The sequence below is a fragment of the Astatotilapia calliptera genome, chromosome 1 (assembly GCF_964374335.1).
Source record: "Astatotilapia calliptera chromosome 1, fAstCal68.1, whole genome shotgun sequence".
Classification (NCBI taxonomy): domain Eukaryota; kingdom Metazoa; phylum Chordata; class Actinopteri; order Cichliformes; family Cichlidae; genus Astatotilapia; species Astatotilapia calliptera.
Window position 1 is genome coordinate 10,529,622 of NC_137422.1, and position 21,580 is coordinate 10,551,201.

General features: G+C 40.7%; 1 protein-coding gene across 2 annotated transcripts; it reads left to right on the forward strand.

Annotated features, from left to right (window-relative positions):
* The first annotated feature begins 3,785 nt into the window (after positions 1 to 3,785).
* LOC145430449 (uncharacterized) lies at positions 3,786 to 20,338 on the forward strand. 2 transcript variants are annotated; one of them, XM_080305612.1, is made up of 27 exons: positions 3,786 to 3,974; positions 4,669 to 4,789; positions 4,871 to 5,033; positions 5,146 to 5,338; positions 6,883 to 6,984; positions 7,850 to 7,921; positions 8,090 to 8,191; positions 9,055 to 9,126; positions 9,295 to 9,396; positions 10,260 to 10,331; positions 10,500 to 10,601; positions 11,465 to 11,536; positions 11,705 to 11,806; positions 12,672 to 12,743; positions 12,912 to 13,013; positions 13,884 to 13,955; positions 14,124 to 14,225; positions 15,099 to 15,170; positions 15,339 to 15,440; positions 16,310 to 16,381; positions 16,550 to 16,651; positions 17,519 to 17,590; positions 17,759 to 17,860; positions 18,075 to 18,180; positions 18,985 to 19,143; positions 19,222 to 19,278; positions 19,711 to 20,338. In XM_080305612.1, exons 1-27 carry the CDS (start codon positions 3,936 to 3,938, stop codon positions 19,956 to 19,958), a joined length of 2,754 nt encoding a protein of 917 aa, XP_080161738.1. In that variant the 5' UTR covers positions 3,786 to 3,935; the 3' UTR covers positions 19,959 to 20,338. The 2 variants fall into 2 exon arrangements, with proteins under 2 accessions (XP_080161738.1, XP_080161761.1); XM_080305635.1 differs by having other exon boundaries at positions 19,225 to 19,278.
* The last annotated feature ends 1,242 nt before the right edge of the window (positions 20,339 to 21,580 follow it).

Below are 21,580 nucleotides of genomic sequence, written 5' to 3' on the forward strand. Positions count from 1 at the left end.
GACCAAAGAGCTTTCGAAGGACACCAGGAAAAGTATTGTAGACCTGCAGCAGACTGGGAAGAGTGAATCTACAATAGGCAAGCAGCTTGGTGTGAACAAATCAACTGTGGGAGCAATCATCAGAAAATGGAAGACATACAAGACCACTGATAATCTCCCTCGATCTGGGGCTCCAAGCAAGATCTCATCCCGTGGGGTCAAAATGATCATGAGAACGGTGAGCAAAGATCCCAGAACCACACGGGGGGACCTGGTGAATGACCTGCAGAGAGCTGGGACCAAAGTAACAAAGGTCACCATCAGTAACACACTACAACGGCAGGGAATCAAATCCCGCAGTGCCAGACGTGTTCCGCTGCTGAAGCCAGTGCATGTCCAGGCCCGTCTGAAGTTTGCCAGAGAGCACATGGATGATACAGCAGAGGATTGGGAGAATGTCATGTGGTCAGATGAAACCAAAGTAGAACTTTTTGGTATAAACTCAACTCGTCGTGTTTGGAGGAAGAAAGATACTGAGTTGCATCCCAAGAACACCATACCTACTGTGAAGCATGGGGGTGGAAACATCATGCTATGGGGCTGTTTTTCTGCCAAGGGGACAGGACGACTGATCCGTGTTAAGGACAGAATGAATGGGGCCATGTATCGTGAGATTTTGAGCAACAAAGGAGTGGCTCCGTAAGAAGCAATTGAAAGTCCTGGAGTGGCCTAGCCAGTCTCCAGACCTCAACCCCATAGAAAATCTGTGGCGGGAGTTGAAAGTCCGTGTTGCTCGGCGACAGCCCCAAAACATCACTGCTCTCGAGAAGATCTGCATGGAGGAATGGGCCAAAATACCAGCTACTGTGTGTGCAAACCTGGTAAAGACCGATAGTAAACATTTGACCTCTGTTATTGCCAACAAAGGTTATGTTACAAAGTATTGAGTTGTATTTTTGTTATTGACCAAATACTTATTTTCCACCCTGATTAACGAATAAATTCTTTACAAATCCTACCATGTGGATTCATGGTTTTTTTTTTCACATTCTGTCTCTCACAGTTGAAGTGTACCTCTGGTGCAAATTACTGGCCTCTGTCATCATTTTGGGTGGGGGAACTTGCACAATCGGTGGCTGACTAAATACTTTTTTGCCCCACTGTATATTAACATTGCTGCAGATTCTCTGGGCTCAGTTACTCCAGTTATTTTATCCAGTGGAATATGGGACAAAAATCACTGCTTTTTGCTGGAACTGCCACTATCAGTTCATTTGCTGAAAGGTATTCACACAGTGTTGATCTTTGACACACAAATCCAGTTTGCAGGGGGATCCGCAGAAAACTGTCTTAGAAGTGCTGACCTTTGAGGGGAAAGAGAATATAAAATTAAGGACTTTAAATTAGCTGTGTATACTAAATATTTACGGACCTATCTGCCAGACTTTAAGCTTCCACGCAAAAGAGATGTAGGATGGGGACATATGAGGAATGATGCTAATGGTATCCATGCAGTAGATATATTCCCCTGTATTAACTTACTGTCGTGTTGATGACTGGATAATTAGTCGGTATGTGACCTTCAGTTTCCAGAAGCTCTTACTTCACAAGATTGAAAAAAATGCATCCCTCTCTCCTGGGATGAAAATATATTTGAAACCAAAGCACCAAATTAACTCATTCACTGCCATTGACGTCTATAGCCGTCAATTGCAGTGAATGAGTCAATGGGTTTAACTCATTCACTGCCAATGGCTGGCAGTGAATGAGTTAATAATATACAAAAGGAAAAGTTAGAAAGGTCCCTGATGCCTTAAAAGTGGGTATTTATTCACAGTAGCTTCCACGCAGTCAATGACCTGCTTTAATTATATGTTTTCATTTGGAGCAGTCTCAAAGTGAAAACAGACTGATTGATGCAGTTTTGACTGTAATTTTTTATTATTTTTTTTGTGAAATCACATTAGAGCCGAAAGCACCGAAGTCTCAATGTCATAAAGTTTCCGAGCACAACTAATTAAAACTAAAAAATGTTTGCAACAGTCAGAAAAGTGTGTCAGCTGAAAGTTATTTGCATTAAAATATATTTATACCTTTTCCCATACATGTCCTACTTAGGCACAGGATCATGTACTTCATGATTAACAAAGTTACGCTCCCAAAAATATCAGTGACTAATATGGTCTCCTCCGCATATTGTTTTTACCAAGTTTCACTGTAAACACATTCCATGTCATCTTCCCTGCCTTTGTTATAATAATATTATTTATTTATTTTTGTGAATTTTTATACTCATGACTAAAAAACAGCAAACCAGAGATGCTGTGAGATTTTATCCACACGGCTCAAACTGGCAGCAGCTCGGCTGGACACATAATGGGATCTTCTGTGGGGAACAGACTCTTTGCATGAAGCCATTGTTGTAGACTGTTCAGCAACAACACTTGTGTAAAGCACAATGTATCCTTTTAATAACTAAACTCCATGGCTGGCTGCTCTGGCGTGAATGTAGACATCCTGCATGATAATGGTGATAATGAACTGGGAGCATGCGGAGACTCGGCTCGGCATACACTTCACTGCAGCAGTCTGGCATATGGCTTGAGATTTCCATACCTCCTTAACATTTGTTGACCTTGATTTGAGCTAGCCTGACTCCCATACATAATTAGTACCTGTTAATTTCTACATTCCTCCCCAGCCATCTAAAGTCAGATGCCAAGTGGGAAGTGGCAAGTGCCTAACCAGGCTCCCTCTGCTTCAGCTGTCTGAAGAGTAGCGGAGGGGTGTAGTCGCCAGCCTTGTTGCTGACCGGCGAGACAGCTGGTGGCTTTCCCGCTGACTCACTTAGCTGATCGATAGCTAATTCCCTTAAATAATCAAGGGACCCCTGCAATGGGAATGGGAGGTGCGATAATTGATTACTTTTACTCTACATTTTCCCCAATGAGTTCGCTCTCTACGATACGTTGCCGCATTTTTCATTGAGCTGTTCAGCGGGATGCTGAGGTATGCGCCTTCCATGCATCACATTTGATTAGGGCAAATTCAAAGATATACTTCCACTTTGCAACGAAATTTACTTTGGTGCAAATCTGACCCGGCAACTGCTTGGTTTGCTCTATTTGAGTTTGTTTTTAAGACACAATAGAAATATAGTAAAGGCACCAGGCTTCAGATCAGTGTGTGTGGTCTCTTATTCTGAACAAATCTACAGATTGAATTTGAAGGTACCACACAAACAACCTGGATTCAATTTAGAATATTTTTTAAAATAATGTACTTAAAGTTTGTTAAAAGGTTTTGTGTATACATTACAGTAGCTCAGATGTGGGATTCAGCTGTGCTGCTGAGTAGAGGACTTGAAGATGAAGAGGACTGGGGGTGAATTTTTTTTGCTTGCCTTGCAGTTCTTATGCCTCAGATCTTCTGTCAGCCTGTTTGTGTGTGTTTGTGTGTGTGTGTGTGTGTGTGTGTGTGTGTGTGTGTGTGTGAGTGCGTCTATGTGGTATGGATTGACATTTGACCTGCGCTGTACCTGGGCTCCGGGGACATTTCGACTTTTTGCTGTGTATTCATGTGTCCCCCTAAAACATGACTTGTAAATGCATTTTTAAGTGTCTAAATAATAATTTTTTCTACTTCTTATGAGGTCATTATTTATCTTTTGACCTGTATTTGCTTAAACTGTAGTGTAAATTCATTTATTAAACTATAATTAAAAGATTTTCTGATTTTCTTAAAAGTCCACCTATACCCCTCACCTGATTTTTGTGTATTCCAGTGTATTGCACAGCGACGTTTCGAGTTAGAGTGGATGTGTGTAGGTACTGCAATTTAATACACATTTTCAATACACACGGCCGGAAGTCATTGTGATTGGTAGGCTATATATATAGGCGGTACCTACAGGAAACGGCGCCACAACTTTCGCGCGCGTGCCCTTTAACAAGTGTATGTCGACGGCAATACGAAGACGGATTAAAAACACAAAGGTAAGCCTTTTTTAATGTAAAATGCACCATGACTTTAATACTATATGAAATTATAGGTGCACAGGCCTATATTAAACTGGTTTAATTTATGCTTTATGGACTGTTAGTGAGTCTTTGAAGAAGTAAAACGGCCCCAGCGTTTGTCATTGAGTAAATAAAATAGGGCTGACGACTAACCGCGTCAACGCGATAAAGCGGGCTAACCCGTGTTAGGATTTACTCGGTGTTAAAGCATTATTGTGGCTTAAACGTGTTAATGCCGACATCGCGACTAACGCGATTAACAATTAAACCAGCGCAGTCTGAGTCAAAATCCCTGATGTCGCTGTTAGCTAATTTCGGGCAGTTTGTCCAATGTCTGTCCATTCTGCTGACAGCCCTAAAATAAAAGCAAGGGTATAAGTGTATTTAGTCGTGTATTTATTTATATGCCTGAAGAAAAAACTTCTTACAGTTTTGATGCCTAAGCTTTCTCAGTACTTGTATCACTCTCTGCAGTCGCCATTACAGAAATGTCACATGTCGCCATTTTGAGTACTAGGCCTTTAACATTTTAAAAGAAGGCATAAATTAGCACTATGAATAAGTCAGCTGTGTTTATGCTGTAAACTACACTACTGCTAGTTCTGCTACTACTGATGATGATGACAATGATGACGATAATCGTAATACTTTATATGCTTTGGTAATACAGCCAATCGTACAGGAGAACATGCGAAGGAGACTCATTCCTCCACGGGAGGATGCAGTCTGTCATGTTTCTGCTGGAAGGGACAAACTGGGACTTGATATCCACTACATAAATGCCTTCAAAGGTAAGTTGGTCTTTAGTTTGGATTAGATTTGGAGTTTGTCACTGTCTTTTGTCACTCACTTGGTATGCCTCTGCAATTCAGGTCGGGGCATTTTCACGACTGTTCCATTCCAAAAAGGAGACTTTCTTTTGGAATACAGAGGTAAACTCATAACAAAAGAAGAATGTGAGCGGAGACACAGAGTTTATCATGACAGCCTGAAGGTGTTCATGTTTGAATTCAAGTTTGATGGAAAACTCTGGTGGTGCGTATTATATCAGTGTAGTTTGATTAAGATTAAATTACACATTGCTTTTGATTTATGAAAAAAAGCTTCCTAACTAGTTAAGCTAATACTTTTTTGCCTAACCCCACAGTGTGGATGCATCTCAAGAAGATGGGTCATTAGGCAGACTTGGACTGATGTGGTTGTCGTTGACAAGTGCTAAGATGAAAATATTAAATATCAATGGAAAGCCCCATCTATGCTTATTTGCAAGCAGAGACATAAGTCCAGGTGAAGAAATAGACTATAATTATGGTGACTCGGATTGGCTCTGGAGATGCAAGGTATTTCTACAATTGTACTTTTTGGAACTGATAAATTGCATACCCTAAGCCATTTTTACATTTGTACCTACTCAAATTGGCTTAACGTGACTTAGGGCATCTAGTTTTTCACTGAAATTGAGTATCACCTACTGTGCCTGGGGTAACTATAGCAATGCAGCCGAGCATCCAGTGATATAAATGCCACAGCAAGCATGGACGTCAAGGTGACAAAATGCCTGCTGCTCAGTCTATACTTTAGTGTTCAATTCAGGGATCACGCTGTTAATTTTGGTCGCTATTTCAAACATTTCAGAGTTTCAAAAATGATGGCTTGGATTTTCACGAAGGAGGCGCACTCATAACTTATCGAGTGACACCATTGACCAGCCACCTGGTGGCATTCAGTCTATGTCAAATTTTCTGATCACTTTGGATCACTTGGAACCTTGGTGCAGTAGTTACTGAAAAACTACATGGTACTATAACCTACTGGAAAAACAGGGGTAGGTACTAATGGAAAACAGGCAATTGTGATGGCTGCCACATCAAAGCCCTCTAAAAGCACTAAAAAAATATCAGCAGGTATGCAGAAATAAAAAATGGCTTTCGGTTTCTAAATTTTAACAGTGATTGATGTTTAATGTGATTCTACACAGCAAAATCTCCAGTGTTAAATTAACACTGGAGAGTGTCTATAAGGGTCCACACCTCTGAGTGTTAAATACAACACTGTTGAGTGTTAAATTAACACTTTTGACAGTGTTATATGTTTAAAAGTAACCTAGTCGGTTTTGAAGATTAACAATGGCTAACACTGAGCAGTGCTGATTTTCTAACACTGGAAAATAACTCAAAATGTTAGAAATATTCCAGTGTTAGAAAATCAGCACTGCTCAGTGTTAGTCTTTGTTAATCTTCAAAACTGACTAGGTTACTTTTAAACATATAACACTGTCAAAAGTGTTAATTCAACACTCAACAGTGTTGTGTGGACCCATATAGACACTCTCTAGTGTTAATTTAACACTGGAGATTTTGCTGTGTAGCCTCTTTAGTTAGATTCATTTTAAATTTTGTCCCTCGAAGATAAATGGGCCCTAGTGACAGTTCGTTGCTGCTACAGGTGATTGTTTTACTCCTTTAGCAATGGCTTAAAAAATAAAGAAATCACACTGACTATTTGTCTCTTAATCATAGGGCCTTAAATTCTCTATACATGACAGTGAATATTTTAAAGACAATAGCTTGAAACTTATCTTTCTCATACAGTTTATTTAATGTTTCAAAAGCCTCTTCAAAAATGCACTGTATATTCATTTTCTATCTGTTACACACGAAGACGGAGACCAGCCAGATTCAGAAGACTGTGAGCTGCCTAAAGCCGCAACCAAACAGCTTTCCAAACAATGATCTGATTTTAATGAATGTTTCTCATGCACGATGTGTACCTTACGCTATTTGCCAATAGTGAAATGGTCTATTCATCCTCTTGAGTGATGCATTTTTAGTAACTGTCAGATTACTGTTCTTTTGTCTTCATTCTCTATCTGTTACACACGAAGACTGAGACCAGCCAGATTCAGAAGACTGTGAGCTGCCTAAAGCCGCAACCAAACAGCTTTCCAAACAATGATCTGGACCTGAAACATCCAGAGCCTGAAAGGGTAAATATAATCCAGTGTACCACTTAATGAACTAATAATTTAATCTATCATCATTCTTTATGGATGCTGTGTGTGTGTGTGTTTGGCAGTCACCTGGGTGTGATGTGATTTACATGGACCGTGGCTTGTAGGTCCTTTTCATTGTTTCAAAGTGCAAGTCTGGATAACATCTGAGTGTGTGTGTGTGTGTGTGTTAACCACCCAAATGTGACTTAGGAGGACCACACTGTTATTGGGGGACTCCGTCAAAGTTTGCTTCATGGTGACATCACTCTGGTTTTAGGAGGGGTCTTCTCGTATGTCTTGACAGTTTGACCTACAGCATGCAGAACTGACTGCATGTGCTTTGTTTCTATGTTGAAATTTTTTGAAACTCAGGCTTGAACATTAAGATAGATAGTACTATACAACTTCTTAAGTTGTTTTAGGCACTTTTTACTGCTTTAGTGCATGGGCTCTCTCTGGCTGTGTACTCTGGCTTCTTCCCACAGTCCAAAGATGTAGCTTATGGGGTTAGGTTAACTGGTGATTCAAAACTGCCCTTTGGTGTGAATGCAAATGCTTGTCCTTCCATGTTAGACTGGTGATCTGTCCAGGTTGTACTGCCCTATGGTAGCTGGTATAGGCCCCAAAACTGCTACCCCACAATCCTGATAAGGATAAGTGGAAGAGGATGGATGATTGCAAAGGAATCAGTTGTTAACTATTGTAGCCAGTATTTTTTTCAGAAGAAAACATTTCTTGAGTGGAAAGGCCCCCCCCCACACACACACATGCAAATTAAAAACAGAAGCACAGGCCTGCCCAGTACAGTTGCAAGAAGAGCACTTGGTCTAATCTTTGTGCCATCTTTTCTTTGTTGCAGGATCTTGATGAAGAAATGCCTCAGCAAGACTCAGAAGCCATGCATTCTTCTTCAGTGCAAGATTTTGAAGAGGTAACATTGACCTAGGACAGATTTTAATGAATGTTTCTCATGCACGATGTGTACCTTACGCTATTTGCCAATAGTGAAATGGTCTATTCATCCTCTTGAGTGATGCATTTTTAGTAACTGTCAGATTACTGTTCTTTTGTCTTCATTCTCTATCTGTTACACACGAAGACTGAGACCAGCCAGATTCAGAAGACTGTGAGCTGCCTAAAGCCGCAACCAAACAGCTTTCCAAACAATGATCTGGACCTGAAACATCCAGAGCCTGAAAGGGTAAATATAATCCAGTGTACCACTTAATGAACTAATAATTTAATCTATCATCATTCTTTATGGATGCTGTGTGTGTGTGTGTTTGGCAGTCACCTGGGTGTGATGTGATTTACATGGACCGTGGCTTGTAGGTCCTTTTCATTGTTTCAAAGTGCAAGTCTGGATAACATCTGAGTGTGTGTGTGTGTGTGTTAACCACCCAAATGTGACTTAGGAGGACCACACTGTTATTGGGGGACTCCGTCAAAGTTTGCTTCATGGTGACATCACTCTGGTTTTAGGAGGGGTCTTCTCGTATGTCTTGACAGTTTGACCTACAGCATGCAGAACTGACTGCATGTGCTTTGTTTCTATGTTGAAATTTTTTGAAACTCAGGCTTGAACATTAAGATAGATAGTACTATACAACTTCTTAAGTTGTTTTAGGCACTTTTTACTGCTTTAGTGCATGGGCTCTCTCTGGCTGTGTACTCTGGCTTCTTCCCACAGTCCAAAGATGTAGCTTATGGGGTTAGGTTAACTGGTGATTCAAAACTGCCCTTTGGTGTGAATGCAAATGCTTGTCCTTCCATGTTAGACTGGTGATCTGTCCAGGTTGTACTGCCCTATGGTAGCTGGTATAGGCCCCAAAACTGCTACCCCACAATCCTGATAAGGATAAGTGGAAGAGGATGGATGATTGCAAAGGAATCAGTTGTTAACTATTGTAGCCAGTATTTTTTTCAGAAGAAAACATTTCTTGAGTGGAAAGGCCCCCCCACACACACACACATGCAAATTAAAAACAGAAGCACAGGCCTGCCCAGTACAGTTGCAAGAAGAGCACTTGGTCTAATCTTTGTGCCATCTTTTCTTTGTTGCAGGATCTTGATGAAGAAATGCCTCAGCAAGACTCAGAAGCCATGCATTCTTCTTCAGTGCAAGATTTTGAAGAGGTAACATTGACCTAGGACAGATTTTAATGAATGTTTCTCATGCACGATGTGTACCTTACGCTATTTGCCAATAGTGAAATGGTCTATTCATCCTCTTGAGTGATGCATTTTTAGTAACTGTCAGATTACTGTTCTTTTGTCTTCATTCTCTATCTGTTACACACGAAGACTGAGACCAGCCAGATTCAGAAGACTGTGAGCTGCCTAAAGCCGCAACCAAACAGCTTTCCAAACAATGATCTGGACCTGAAACATCCAGAGCCTGAAAGGGTAAATATAATCCAGTGTACCACTTAATGAACTAATAATTTAATCTATCATCATTCTTTATGGATGCTGTGTGTGTGTGTGTTTGGCAGTCACCTGGGTGTGATGTGATTTACATGGACCGTGGCTTGTAGGTCCTTTTCATTGTTTCAAAGTGCAAGTCTGGATAACATCTGAGTGTGTGTGTGTGTGTGTTAACCACCCAAATGTGACTTAGGAGGACCACACTGTTATTGGGGGACTCCGTCAAAGTTTGCTTCATGGTGACATCACTCTGGTTTTAGGAGGGGTCTTCTCGTATGTCTTGACAGTTTGACCTACAGCATGCAGAACTGACTGCATGTGCTTTGTTTCTATGTTGAAATTTTTTGAAACTCAGGCTTGAACATTAAGATAGATAGTACTATACAACTTCTTAAGTTGTTTTAGGCACTTTTTACTGCTTTAGTGCATGGGCTCTCTCTGGCTGTGTACTCTGGCTTCTTCCCACAGTCCAAAGATGTAGCTTATGGGGTTAGGTTAACTGGTGATTCAAAACTGCCCTTTGGTGTGAATGCAAATGCTTGTCCTTCCATGTTAGACTGGTGATCTGTCCAGGTTGTACTGCCCTATGGTAGCTGGTATAGGCCCCAAAACTGCTACCCCACAATCCTGATAAGGATAAGTGGAAGAGGATGGATGATTGCAAAGGAATCAGTTGTTAACTATTGTAGCCAGTATTTTTTTCAGAAGAAAACATTTCTTGAGTGGAAAGGCCCCCCCACACACACACACATGCAAATTAAAAACAGAAGCACAGGCCTGCCCAGTACAGTTGCAAGAAGAGCACTTGGTCTAATCTTTGTGCCATCTTTTCTTTGTTGCAGGATCTTGATGAAGAAATGCCTCAGCAAGACTCAGAAGCCATGCATTCTTCTTCAGTGCAAGATTTTGAAGAGGTAACATTGACCTAGGACAGATTTTAATGAATGTTTCTCATGCACGATGTGTACCTTACGCTATTTGCCAATAGTGAAATGGTCTATTCATCCTCTTGAGTGATGCATTTTTAGTAACTGTCAGATTACTGTTCTTTTGTCTTCATTCTCTATCTGTTACACACGAAGACTGAGACCAGCCAGATTCAGAAGACTGTGAGCTGCCTAAAGCCGCAACCAAACAGCTTTCCAAACAATGATCTGGACCTGAAACATCCAGAGCCTGAAAGGGTAAATATAATCCAGTGTACCACTTAATGAACTAATAATTTAATCTATCATCATTCTTTATGGATGCTGTGTGTGTGTGTGTTTGGCAGTCACCTGGGTGTGATGTGATTTACATGGACCGTGGCTTGTAGGTCCTTTTCATTGTTTCAAAGTGCAAGTCTGGATAACATCTGAGTGTGTGTGTGTGTGTGTTAACCACCCAAATGTGACTTAGGAGGACCACACTGTTATTGGGGGACTCCGTCAAAGTTTGCTTCATGGTGACATCACTCTGGTTTTAGGAGGGGTCTTCTCGTATGTCTTGACAGTTTGACCTACAGCATGCAGAACTGACTGCATGTGCTTTGTTTCTATGTTGAAATTTTTTGAAACTCAGGCTTGAACATTAAGATAGATAGTACTATACAACTTCTTAAGTTGTTTTAGGCACTTTTTACTGCTTTAGTGCATGGGCTCTCTCTGGCTGTGTACTCTGGCTTCTTCCCACAGTCCAAAGATGTAGCTTATGGGGTTAGGTTAACTGGTGATTCAAAACTGCCCTTTGGTGTGAATGCAAATGCTTGTCCTTCCATGTTAGACTGGTGATCTGTCCAGGTTGTACTGCCCTATGGTAGCTGGTATAGGCCCCAAAACTGCTACCCCACAATCCTGATAAGGATAAGTGGAAGAGGATGGATGATTGCAAAGGAATCAGTTGTTAACTATTGTAGCCAGTATTTTTTTCAGAAGAAAACATTTCTTGAGTGGAAAGGCCCCCCCACACACACACACATGCAAATTAAAAACAGAAGCACAGGCCTGCCCAGTACAGTTGCAAGAAGAGCACTTGGTCTAATCTTTGTGCCATCTTTTCTTTGTTGCAGGATCTTGATGAAGAAATGCCTCAGCAAGACTCAGAAGCCATGCATTCTTCTTCAGTGCAAGATTTTGAAGAGGTAACATTGACCTAGGACAGATTTTAATGAATGTTTCTCATGCACGATGTGTACCTTACGCTATTTGCCAATAGTGAAATGGTCTATTCATCCTCTTGAGTGATGCATTTTTAGTAACTGTCAGATTACTGTTCTTTTGTCTTCATTCTCTATCTGTTACACACGAAGACTGAGACCAGCCAGATTCAGAAGACTGTGAGCTGCCTAAAGCCGCAACCAAACAGCTTTCCAAACAATGATCTGGACCTGAAACATCCAGAGCCTGAAAGGGTAAATATAATCCAGTGTACCACTTAATGAACTAATAATTTAATCTATCATCATTCTTTATGGATGCTGTGTGTGTGTGTGTTTGGCAGTCACCTGGGTGTGATGTGATTTACATGGACCGTGGCTTGTAGGTCCTTTTCATTGTTTCAAAGTGCAAGTCTGGATAACATCTGAGTGTGTGTGTGTGTGTGTGTTAACCACCCAAATGTGACTTAGGAGGACCACACTGTTATTGGGGGACTCCGTCAAAGTTTGCTTCATGGTGACATCACTCTGGTTTTAGGAGGGGTCTTCTCGTATGTCTTGACAGTTTGACCTACAGCATGCAGAACTGACTGCATGTGCTTTGTTTCTATGTTGAAATTTTTTGAAACTCAGGCTTGAACATTAAGATAGATAGTACTATACAACTTCTTAAGTTGTTTTAGGCACTTTTTACTGCTTTAGTGCATGGGCTCTCTCTGGCTGTGTACTCTGGCTTCTTCCCACAGTCCAAAGATGTAGCTTATGGGGTTAGGTTAACTGGTGATTCAAAACTGCCCTTTGGTGTGAATGCAAATGCTTGTCCTTCCATGTTAGACTGGTGATCTGTCCAGGTTGTACTGCCCTATGGTAGCTGGTATAGGCCCCAAAACTGCTACCCCACAATCCTGATAAGGATAAGTGGAAGAGGATGGATGATTGCAAAGGAATCAGTTGTTAACTATTGTAGCCAGTATTTTTTTCAGAAGAAAACATTTCTTGAGTGGAAAGGCCCCCCCCCACACACACACATGCAAATTAAAAACAGAAGCACAGGCCTGCCCAGTACAGTTGCAAGAAGAGCACTTGGTCTAATCTTTGTGCCATCTTTTCTTTGTTGCAGGATCTTGATGAAGAAATGCCTCAGCAAGACTCAGAAGCCATGCATTCTTCTTCAGTGCAAGATTTTGAAGAGGTAACATTGACCTAGGACAGATTTTAATGAATGTTTCTCATGCACGATGTGTACCTTACGCTATTTGCCAATAGTGAAATGGTCTATTCATCCTCTTGAGTGATGCATTTTTAGTAACTGTCAGATTACTGTTCTTTTGTCTTCATTCTCTATCTGTTACACACGAAGACTGAGACCAGCCAGATTCAGAAGACTGTGAGCTGCCTAAAGCCGCAACCAAACAGCTTTCCAAACAATGATCTGGACCTGAAACATCCAGAGCCTGAAAGGGTAAATATAATCCAGTGTACCACTTAATGAACTAATAATTTAATCTATCATCATTCTTTATGGATGCTGTGTGTGTGTGTGTTTGGCAGTCACCTGGGTGTGATGTGATTTACATGGACCGTGGCTTGTGGGTCCTTTTCATTGTTTCAAAGTGCAAGTCTGGATAACATCTGAGTGTGTGTGTGTGTGTGTGTGTGTTAACCACCCAAATGTGACTTAGGAGGACCACACTGTTATTGGGGGACTCCGTCAAAGTTTGCTTCATGGTGACATCACTCTGGTTTTAGGAGGGGTCTTCTCGTATGTCTTGACAGTTTGACCTACAGCATGCAGAACTGACTGCATGTGCTTTGTTTCTATGTTGAAATTTTTTGAAACTCAGGCTTGAACATTAAGATAGATAGTACTATACAACTTCTTAAGTTGTTTTAGGCACTTTTTACTGCTTTAGTGCATGGGCTCTCTCTGGCTGTGTACTCTGGCTTCTTCCCACAGTCCAAAGATGTAGCTTATGGGGTTAGGTTAACTGGTGATTCAAAACTGCCCTTTGGTGTGAATGCAAATGCTTGTCCTTCCATGTTAGACTGGTGATCTGTCCAGGTTGTACTGCCCTATGGTAGCTGGTATAGGCCCCAAAACTGCTACCCCACAATCCTGATAAGGATAAGTGGAAGAGGATGGATGATTGCAAAGGAATCAGTTGTTAACTATTGTAGCCAGTATTTTTTTCAGAAGAAAACATTTCTTGAGTGGAAAGGCCCCCCCCACACACACACACATGCAAATTAAAAACAGAAGCACAGGCCTGCCCAGTACAGTTGCAAGAAGAGCACTTGGTCTAATCTTTGTGCCATCTTTTCTTTGTTGCAGGATCTTGATGAAGAAATGCCTCAGCAAGACTCAGAAGCCATGCATTCTTCTTCAGTGCAAGATTTTGAAGAGGTAACATTGACCTAGGACAGATTTTAATGAATGTTTCTCATGCACGATGTGTACCTTACGCTATTTGCCAATAGTGAAATGGTCTATTCATCCTCTTGAGTGATGCATTTTTAGTAACTGTCAGATTACTGTTCTTTTGTCTTCATTCTCTATCTGTTACACACGAAGACTGAGACCAGCCAGATTCAGAAGACTGTGAGCTGCCTAAAGCCGCAACCAAACAGCTTTCCAAACAATGATCTGGACCTGAAACATCCAGAGCCTGAAAGGGTAAATATAATCCAGTGTACCACTTAATGAACTAATAATTTAATCTATCATCATTCTTTATGGATGCTGTGTGTGTGTGTGTTTGGCAGTCACCTGGGTGTGATGTGATTTACATGGACCGTGGCTTGTAGGTCCTTTTCATTGTTTCAAAGTGCAAGTCTGGATAACATCTGAGTGTGTGTGTGTGTGTGTGTGTGTGTGTTAACCACCCAAATGTGACTTAGGAGGACCACACTGTTATTGGGGGACTCCGTCAAAGTTTGCTTCATGGTGACATCACTCTGGTTTTAGGAGGGGTCTTCTCGTATGTCTTGACAGTTTGACCTACAGCATGCAGAACTGACTGCATGTGCTTTGTTTCTATGTTGAAATTTTTTGAAACTCAGGCTTGAACATTAAGATAGATAGTACTATACAACTTCTTAAGTTGTTTTAGGCACTTTTTACTGCTTTAGTGCATGGGCTCTCTCTGGCTGTGTACTCTGGCTTCTTCCCACAGTCCAAAGATGTAGCTTATGGGGTTAGGTTAACTGGTGATTCAAAACTGCCCTTTGGTGTGAATGCAAATGCTTGTCCTTCCATGTTAGACTGGTGATCTGTCCAGGTTGTACTGCCCTATGGTAGCTGGTATAGGCCCCAAAACTGCTACCCCACAATCCTGATAAGGATAAGTGGAAGAGGATGGATGATTGCAAAGGAATCAGTTGTTAACTATTGTAGCCAGTATTTTTTTCAGAAGAAAACATTTCTTGAGTGGAAAGGCCCCCCCCCACACACACACATGCAAATTAAAAACAGAAGCACAGGCCTGCCCAGTACAGTTGCAAGAAGAGCACTTGGTCTAATCTTTGTGCCATCTTTTCTTTGTTGCAGGATCTTGATGAAGAAATGCCTCAGCAAGACTCAGAAGCCATGCATTCTTCTTCAGTGCAAGATTTTGAAGAGGTAACATTGACCTAGGACAGATTTTAATGAATGTTTCTCATGCACGATGTGTACCTTACGCTATTTGCCAATAGTGAAATGGTCTATTCATCCTCTTGAGTGATGCATTTTTAGTAACTGTCAGATTACTGTTCTTTTGTCTTCATTCTCTATCTGTTACACACGAAGACTGAGACCAGCCAGATTCAGAAGACTGTGAGCTGCCTAAAGCCGCAACCAAACAGCTTTCCAAACAATGATCTGGACCTGAAACATCCAGAGCCTGAAAGGGTAAATATAATCCAGTGTACCACTTAATGAACTAATAATTTAATCTATCATCATTCTTTATGGATGCTGTGTGTGTGTGTGTTTGGCAGTCACCTGGGTGTGATGTGATTTACATGGACCGTGGCTTGTGGGTCCTTTTCATTGTTTCAAAGTGCAAGTCTGGATAACATCTGAGTGTGTGTGTGTGTGTGTGTGTGTTAACCACCCAAATGTGACTTAGGAGGACCACACTGTTATTGGGGGACTCCGTCAAAGTTTGCTTCATGGTGACATCACTCTGGTTTTAGGAGGGGTCTTCTCGTATGTCTTGACAGTTTGACCTACAGCATGCAGAACTGACTGCATGTGCTTTGTTTCTATGTTGAAATTTTTTGAAACTCAGGCTTGAACATTAAGATAGATAGTACTATACAACTTCTTAAGTTGTTTTAGGCACTTTTTACTGCTTTAGTGCATGGGCTCTCTCTGGCTGTGTACTCTGGCTTCTTCCCACAGTCCAAAGATGTAGCTTATGGGGTTAGGTTAACTGGTGATTCAAAACTGCCCTTTGGTGTGAATGCAAATGCTTGTCCTTCCATGTTAGACTGGTGATCTGTCCAGGTTGTACTGCCCTATGGTAGCTGGTATAGGCCCCAAAACTGCTACCCCACAATCCTGATAAGGATAAGTGGAAGAGGATGGATGATTGCAAAGGAATCAGTTGTTAACTATTGTAGCCAGTATTTTTTTCAGAAGAAAACATTTCTTGAGTGGAAAGGCCCCCCCCCACACACACACATGCAAATTAAAAACAGAAGCACAGGCCTGCCCAGTACAGTTGCAAGAAGAGCACTTGGTCTAATCTTTGTGCCATCTTTTCTTTGTTGCAGGATCTTGATGAAGAAATGCCTCAGCAAGACTCAGAAGCCATGCATTCTTCTTCAGTGCAAGATTTTGAAGAGGTAACATTGACCTAGGACAGATTTTAATGAATGTTTCTCATGCACGATGTGTACCTTACGCTATTTGCCAATAGTGAAATGGTCTATTCATCCTCTTGAGTGATGCATTTTTAGTAACTGTCAGATTACTGTTCTTTTGTCTTCATTCTCTATCTGTTACACACGAAGACTGAGACCAGCCAGATTCAGAAGACTGTGAGCTGCCTAAAGCCGCAACCAAACAGCTTTCCAAACAATGATCTGGACCTGAAACATCCAGAGCCTGAAAGGGTAAATATAATCCAGTGTACCACTTAATGAACTAATAATTTAATCTATCATCATTCTTTATGGATGCTGTGTGTGTGTGTGTTTGGCAGTCACCTGGGTGTGATGTGATTTACATGGACCGTGGCTTGTAGGTCCTTTTCATTGTTTCAAAGTGCAAGTCTGGATAACATCTGAGTGTGTGTGTGTGTGTGTGTGTTAACCACCCAAATGTGACTTAGGAGGACCACACTGTTATTGGGGGACTCCGTCAAAGTTTGCTTCATGGTGACATCACTCTGGTTTTAGGAGGGGTCTTCTCGTATGTCTTGACAGTTTGACCTACAGCATGCAGAACTGACTGCATGTGCTTTGTTTCTATGTTGAAATTTTTTGAAACTCAGGCTTGAACATTAAGATAGATAGTACTATACAACTTCTTAAGTTGTTTTAGGCACTTTTTACTGCTTTAGTGCATGGGCTCTCTCTGGCTGTGTACTCTGGCTTCTTCCCACAGTCCAAAGATGTAGCTTATGGGGTTAGGTTAACTGGTGATTCAAAACTGCCCTTTGGTGTGAATGCAAATGCTTGTCCTTCCATGTTAGACTGGTGATCTGTCCAGGTTGTACTGCCCTATGGTAGCTGGTATAGGCCCCAAAACTGCTACCCCACAATCCTGATAAGGATAAGTGGAAGAGGATGGATGATTGCAAAGGAATCAGTTGTTAACTATTGTAGCCAGTATTTTTTTCAGAAGAAAACATTTCTTGAGTGGAAAGGCCCCCCCCCACACACACACATGCAAATTAAAAACAGAAGCACAGGCCTGCCCAGTACAGTTGCAAGAAGAGCACTTGGTCTAATCTTTGTGCCATCTTTTCTTTGTTGCAGGATCTTGATGAAGAAATGCCTCAGCAAGACTCAGAAGCCATGCATTCTTCTTCAGTGCAAGATTTTGAAGAGGTAACATTGACCTAGGACAGATTTTAATGAATGTTTCTCATGCACGATGTGTACCTTACGCTATTTGCCAATAGTGAAATGGTCTATTCATCCTCTTGAGTGATGCATTTTTAGTAACTGTCAGATTACTGTTCTTTTGTCTTCATTCTCTATCTGTTACACACGAAGACTGAGACCAGCCAGATTCAGAAGACTGTGAGCTGCCTAAAGCCGCAACCAAACAGCTTTCCAAACAATGATCTGGACCTGAAACATCCAGAGCCTGAAAGGGTAAATATAATCCAGTGTACCACTTAATGAACTAATAATTTAATCTATCATCATTCCTTATGGATGCTGTGTGTGTGTGTGTGTTTGGCAGTCACCTGGGTGTGATGTGATTTACATGGATGAAGTTTATTAGTTGATATCTGCAACTGAATTGAAAACACCTCACCTTTCCAACTGTCCAAAACAAATAAATGTTGCAATATTTTGCTAACAGTGTCACAATCATCGTCTGGTGTGCACAACAATATCATCTTTGGACAAGTGCATTCAGTGTGTGGGACTGGTTTCCTCCCTCAAGTGGCTTGGCTATAAGTGCAAAGGTGAGACATTTAGTGAATAGGTACATTATATAGTAAAAAGCATTAATGGAGTTCAACAAGTTAAGACTAGCTGAAATGAACACTGCTCCCTTTTTAATTAATGGGTGGTCACGTCTAATTAAAGAAATGTAGTATTACCTCATTGGTGCAGGACCTTGTAAAAATGGTATACTTGGGATTGTCCTCAATTCCCCATTCCATAACATAAACTGCTCAAAATAATAAAGGGAACACTTAAACGATGCGATGTTACTCCAAGTCAGTCACACTTCTGTTATATCAAACTGTTCACTTAGGAAGTAACACTGACAACCAGTTTCACATGCTGTTTTGCAAATAGAGTAGACAACAAGTGGAAATTATAGTCAATTCACCATAATAAAGGACTGGTTCTGCAGGTGGTGACCACAGACCACTTCTCAGCACTTATTCTTTCTGGCTGATGTTATGGTCACTTTTGAATGCTGGTGGTGATTTCATTTTAGTGGTAGCATGAGACAGTCTACAACCCACACAAGTGGCTCAGGTAGTGCAGCTCATCTAGCGTAGCACATCAATGTGAGCTGTGGCAAGAAGGTTTGCTGTGTCTGTTAGTGTAGTGTCCAGAGCATGGAGGTGCTACCTGGATGTGGAGTAGGCCATAGGAGGGCAACAACCCAGCAGCAGGCCTTAAATAGTAAAACTATGTACTATAATTTCCAGTATTTGCTCTGTTTTTTGTCATATCTCGTTGTTAATGTGAGGTTTTTGGGGGGGTTGTATGTGTTTGGTTTTTTTGGGTTTTTTTCCCCCACAATTTCTCAGATGAAATTGCATTAAGTGATGCTGAAACAAAGGACAGTGAGAGTGAATCAGATGATGATGACACATCACTCACAATGTCGGCGTGTGGCACCAGTGAGCCTGTACATGCAGTAGCTGATTCCACAAACACAGCGCAGCCCCAAGACACTGTAGATTGTGGTAAGTTACCACTAGCTTGGTTTCTGTGGATAAAATGTTTGTTACAAATATTAAAACTTAATCAAATTGTGTAATCAGCAGATGAAGGACTACTCACAATGCCTGCAGCAAGTGAGACTGCTGCTCCCTCTGAAGGTAAGGGGTGCAGTTGGTTCTCGAAGCTTATTATTGTTTCATCACTTTGCAACATATGGCAAACTGCAGAGTGGTGGCAAAAAGTCACTTGGATGAGTGACAAAATGTTTCTCCCACTGAAAACGCTACGTCCAGATTAACAGAATCAACGTTTTGGGATTTACTTACCTGGATGATTGAGCATGCATCAAGAGACTTTTATTCAACTTTTTATTCAGTCTTTTATTCACAGCGGAACACTAAATGTTGTCTCATTTTAGAAATTTGATAAATTTTCAAACAGAATTTTAGCTCGTTTTGATATTGATGGTAGCAACACATTTCAGAAGTTAGTACAGGGTAGCATCCATTCTTTTAACAAGCAAATGTTTTTTGTTTTTTTTGTTTGGTTTTTTGTTTGTTTTAACTACTACTACTTTATATATCTTCCAGAGAAAAATGCTGCTCAATCCCACAATTCCCGAAGAGCTCCCAAAAACATGTGGTCCAAGGCTGAGGTTGCTGCAGTGATGAGGCATTTGAAAGACCACATAAACGAAGGGAAACTAGCCACCAAAAATGAATGCAGTCATTGCAAATTGGTAGAAGATCCGGTGTTGGCAGGAAGAACAGTTCAAAACATAAGAGATTTTGTAAGAAACAGAGGATTAACTGCAAAAAGGCAGAAAAAAATGAACTAAAATAACTGTTTAGAGAGCTGTGGTTTTACATCTTGGTCAGATTGCCAATTGTTGTTAACACTGATGTTCTGTTTAAAGAAAAAAAAGTTCTTGTTAAATACAGAAGTAGTTTGTATTTCATAATTTTTACATTTAATTTATTTAGGGTTTTTTTTGACGGGTTATATTTAAAATAAAAAATTATAAATGCATATTTTCTCCCCTTAATATTTACCTTTAAACTATTAAAATTCATTTTAAATGTTTTTAATTTTTCTGTTTTCTATATTTTTATATTTCTGTGGGAAGCGTGGGCATTTTTGTCCATAGATTTCTTTTTTTATTTATGGTTAAAATTAATGTTCAGATCCAAGAACACTAATAAAATGATGTTCCAGTAATCCTGTGTCCTGTCAGATGTGTATTCATGGTAATGATGAGCTATTTACATATTACATCATTGTCCCTTTAAAGACCCAATATTGCTTTTTTTGGACCTCATAAAACACATTGTTGTCAAGTGGACAATGTCTCCAGAAAACACAATAGAGTCTGGTTGGTGTGTATCAGTGTATCTAGACTTCTATAGGGAGTGTATGAGGTCTGAAGTGACCCAAATTTTTTTCAGATTTTTTCGAACACTTTAACCTCGCTCCCTTGGCTCTAAGTCCTTTCAAAAGGGTAGTCCACTTAAACCACCACCGGGCGGATTGACGTAGTATAGTCCCGCCATACCACATAGACCCGTATGTGTGTGTGTGTGTGTGTGTGTGTGTGTGTGTGTGTGTGTGCGTGTGCAAGCATGTGTGATCTATGCTGGGAGGGCTAGAATAGAGGGTGAAGCAGAGAAATAACATTTTACTGTTGAAGAGGTACTTTGAGTGGCACAAAGCATCTGTTGTTTTATTCTGTATTCTGCTGGCTGCTTATCTACCAAAACCACAAACATTGTCAGGAGGACCAGGCATAAAAGAAGAAAAGTGCATAAGCACAGAGCCAGCAGCGAGTCAACACAATGAAGAGCTACAATCTCACAAGTGAACTTACATTGATTAATTTCAAGGTGCAAATTAGTTGGTTCAACACATTTTCAGTGGCAGGGGATGCCTGCAGCCGCTGTCTTGCACCCCGTTTGGAAAAAGAAAGGTTGCTTTTATCTCCTGTTTAAAATGTATTTGGACTCAGTGATGTGTCATCAAAAATGTACATGTATCAACGGATTTTGACACAAGAAAAAAAAAAGAAAAAATAAGCCCGACCTCACTGGGAAACAATAAACGCAGCTTAAACAGTGTTAAAACGCTTGCTGTTTATATCAGTGACTTCTCATAGACGTGTGAATGCAAGTGAATGTAAAATGTAAAATACTGGTGATCACCACTGCCATGAGTGCAAGAGTTTTACCTCCTGTGAGTTTACTAATGCAAATAAGCTTGATAAACAAGATGATATTCTTGCATGTGATGGTACATCCGTAGAGTCATGACTGTATGCAGGCCTGTGAAAAAGTACATCCTGTGGTTTAAGTGGGTACATCAAGTTGTTGTTCAGAGCAATAACCTGAAGTAATTGTTCTCTGTGTGACTTTATCAGACTCTCACATTGTTGTGGAGGAATTTTGATGCACTCCTCTTTACAATATT

What these genes read in the sequence shown, in the direction of transcription:
- LOC145430449 (XM_080305612.1), top strand. Translation starts at nt 3,936, where the DNA reads ATGTCGACGGCAATACGAAGACGGATTAAAAACACAAAG. An exon ending in AACATCCAGAGCCTGAAAGG is followed by an intron (nt 11,807 to 12,671) that starts GTAAATATAATC and finishes TCTTTGTTGCAG; the next exon opens with GATCTTGATGAAGAAATGCC. An exon ending in AACATCCAGAGCCTGAAAGG is followed by an intron (nt 17,861 to 18,074) that starts GTAAATATAATC and finishes TTTTGCTAACAG; the next exon opens with TGTCACAATCATCGTCTGGT.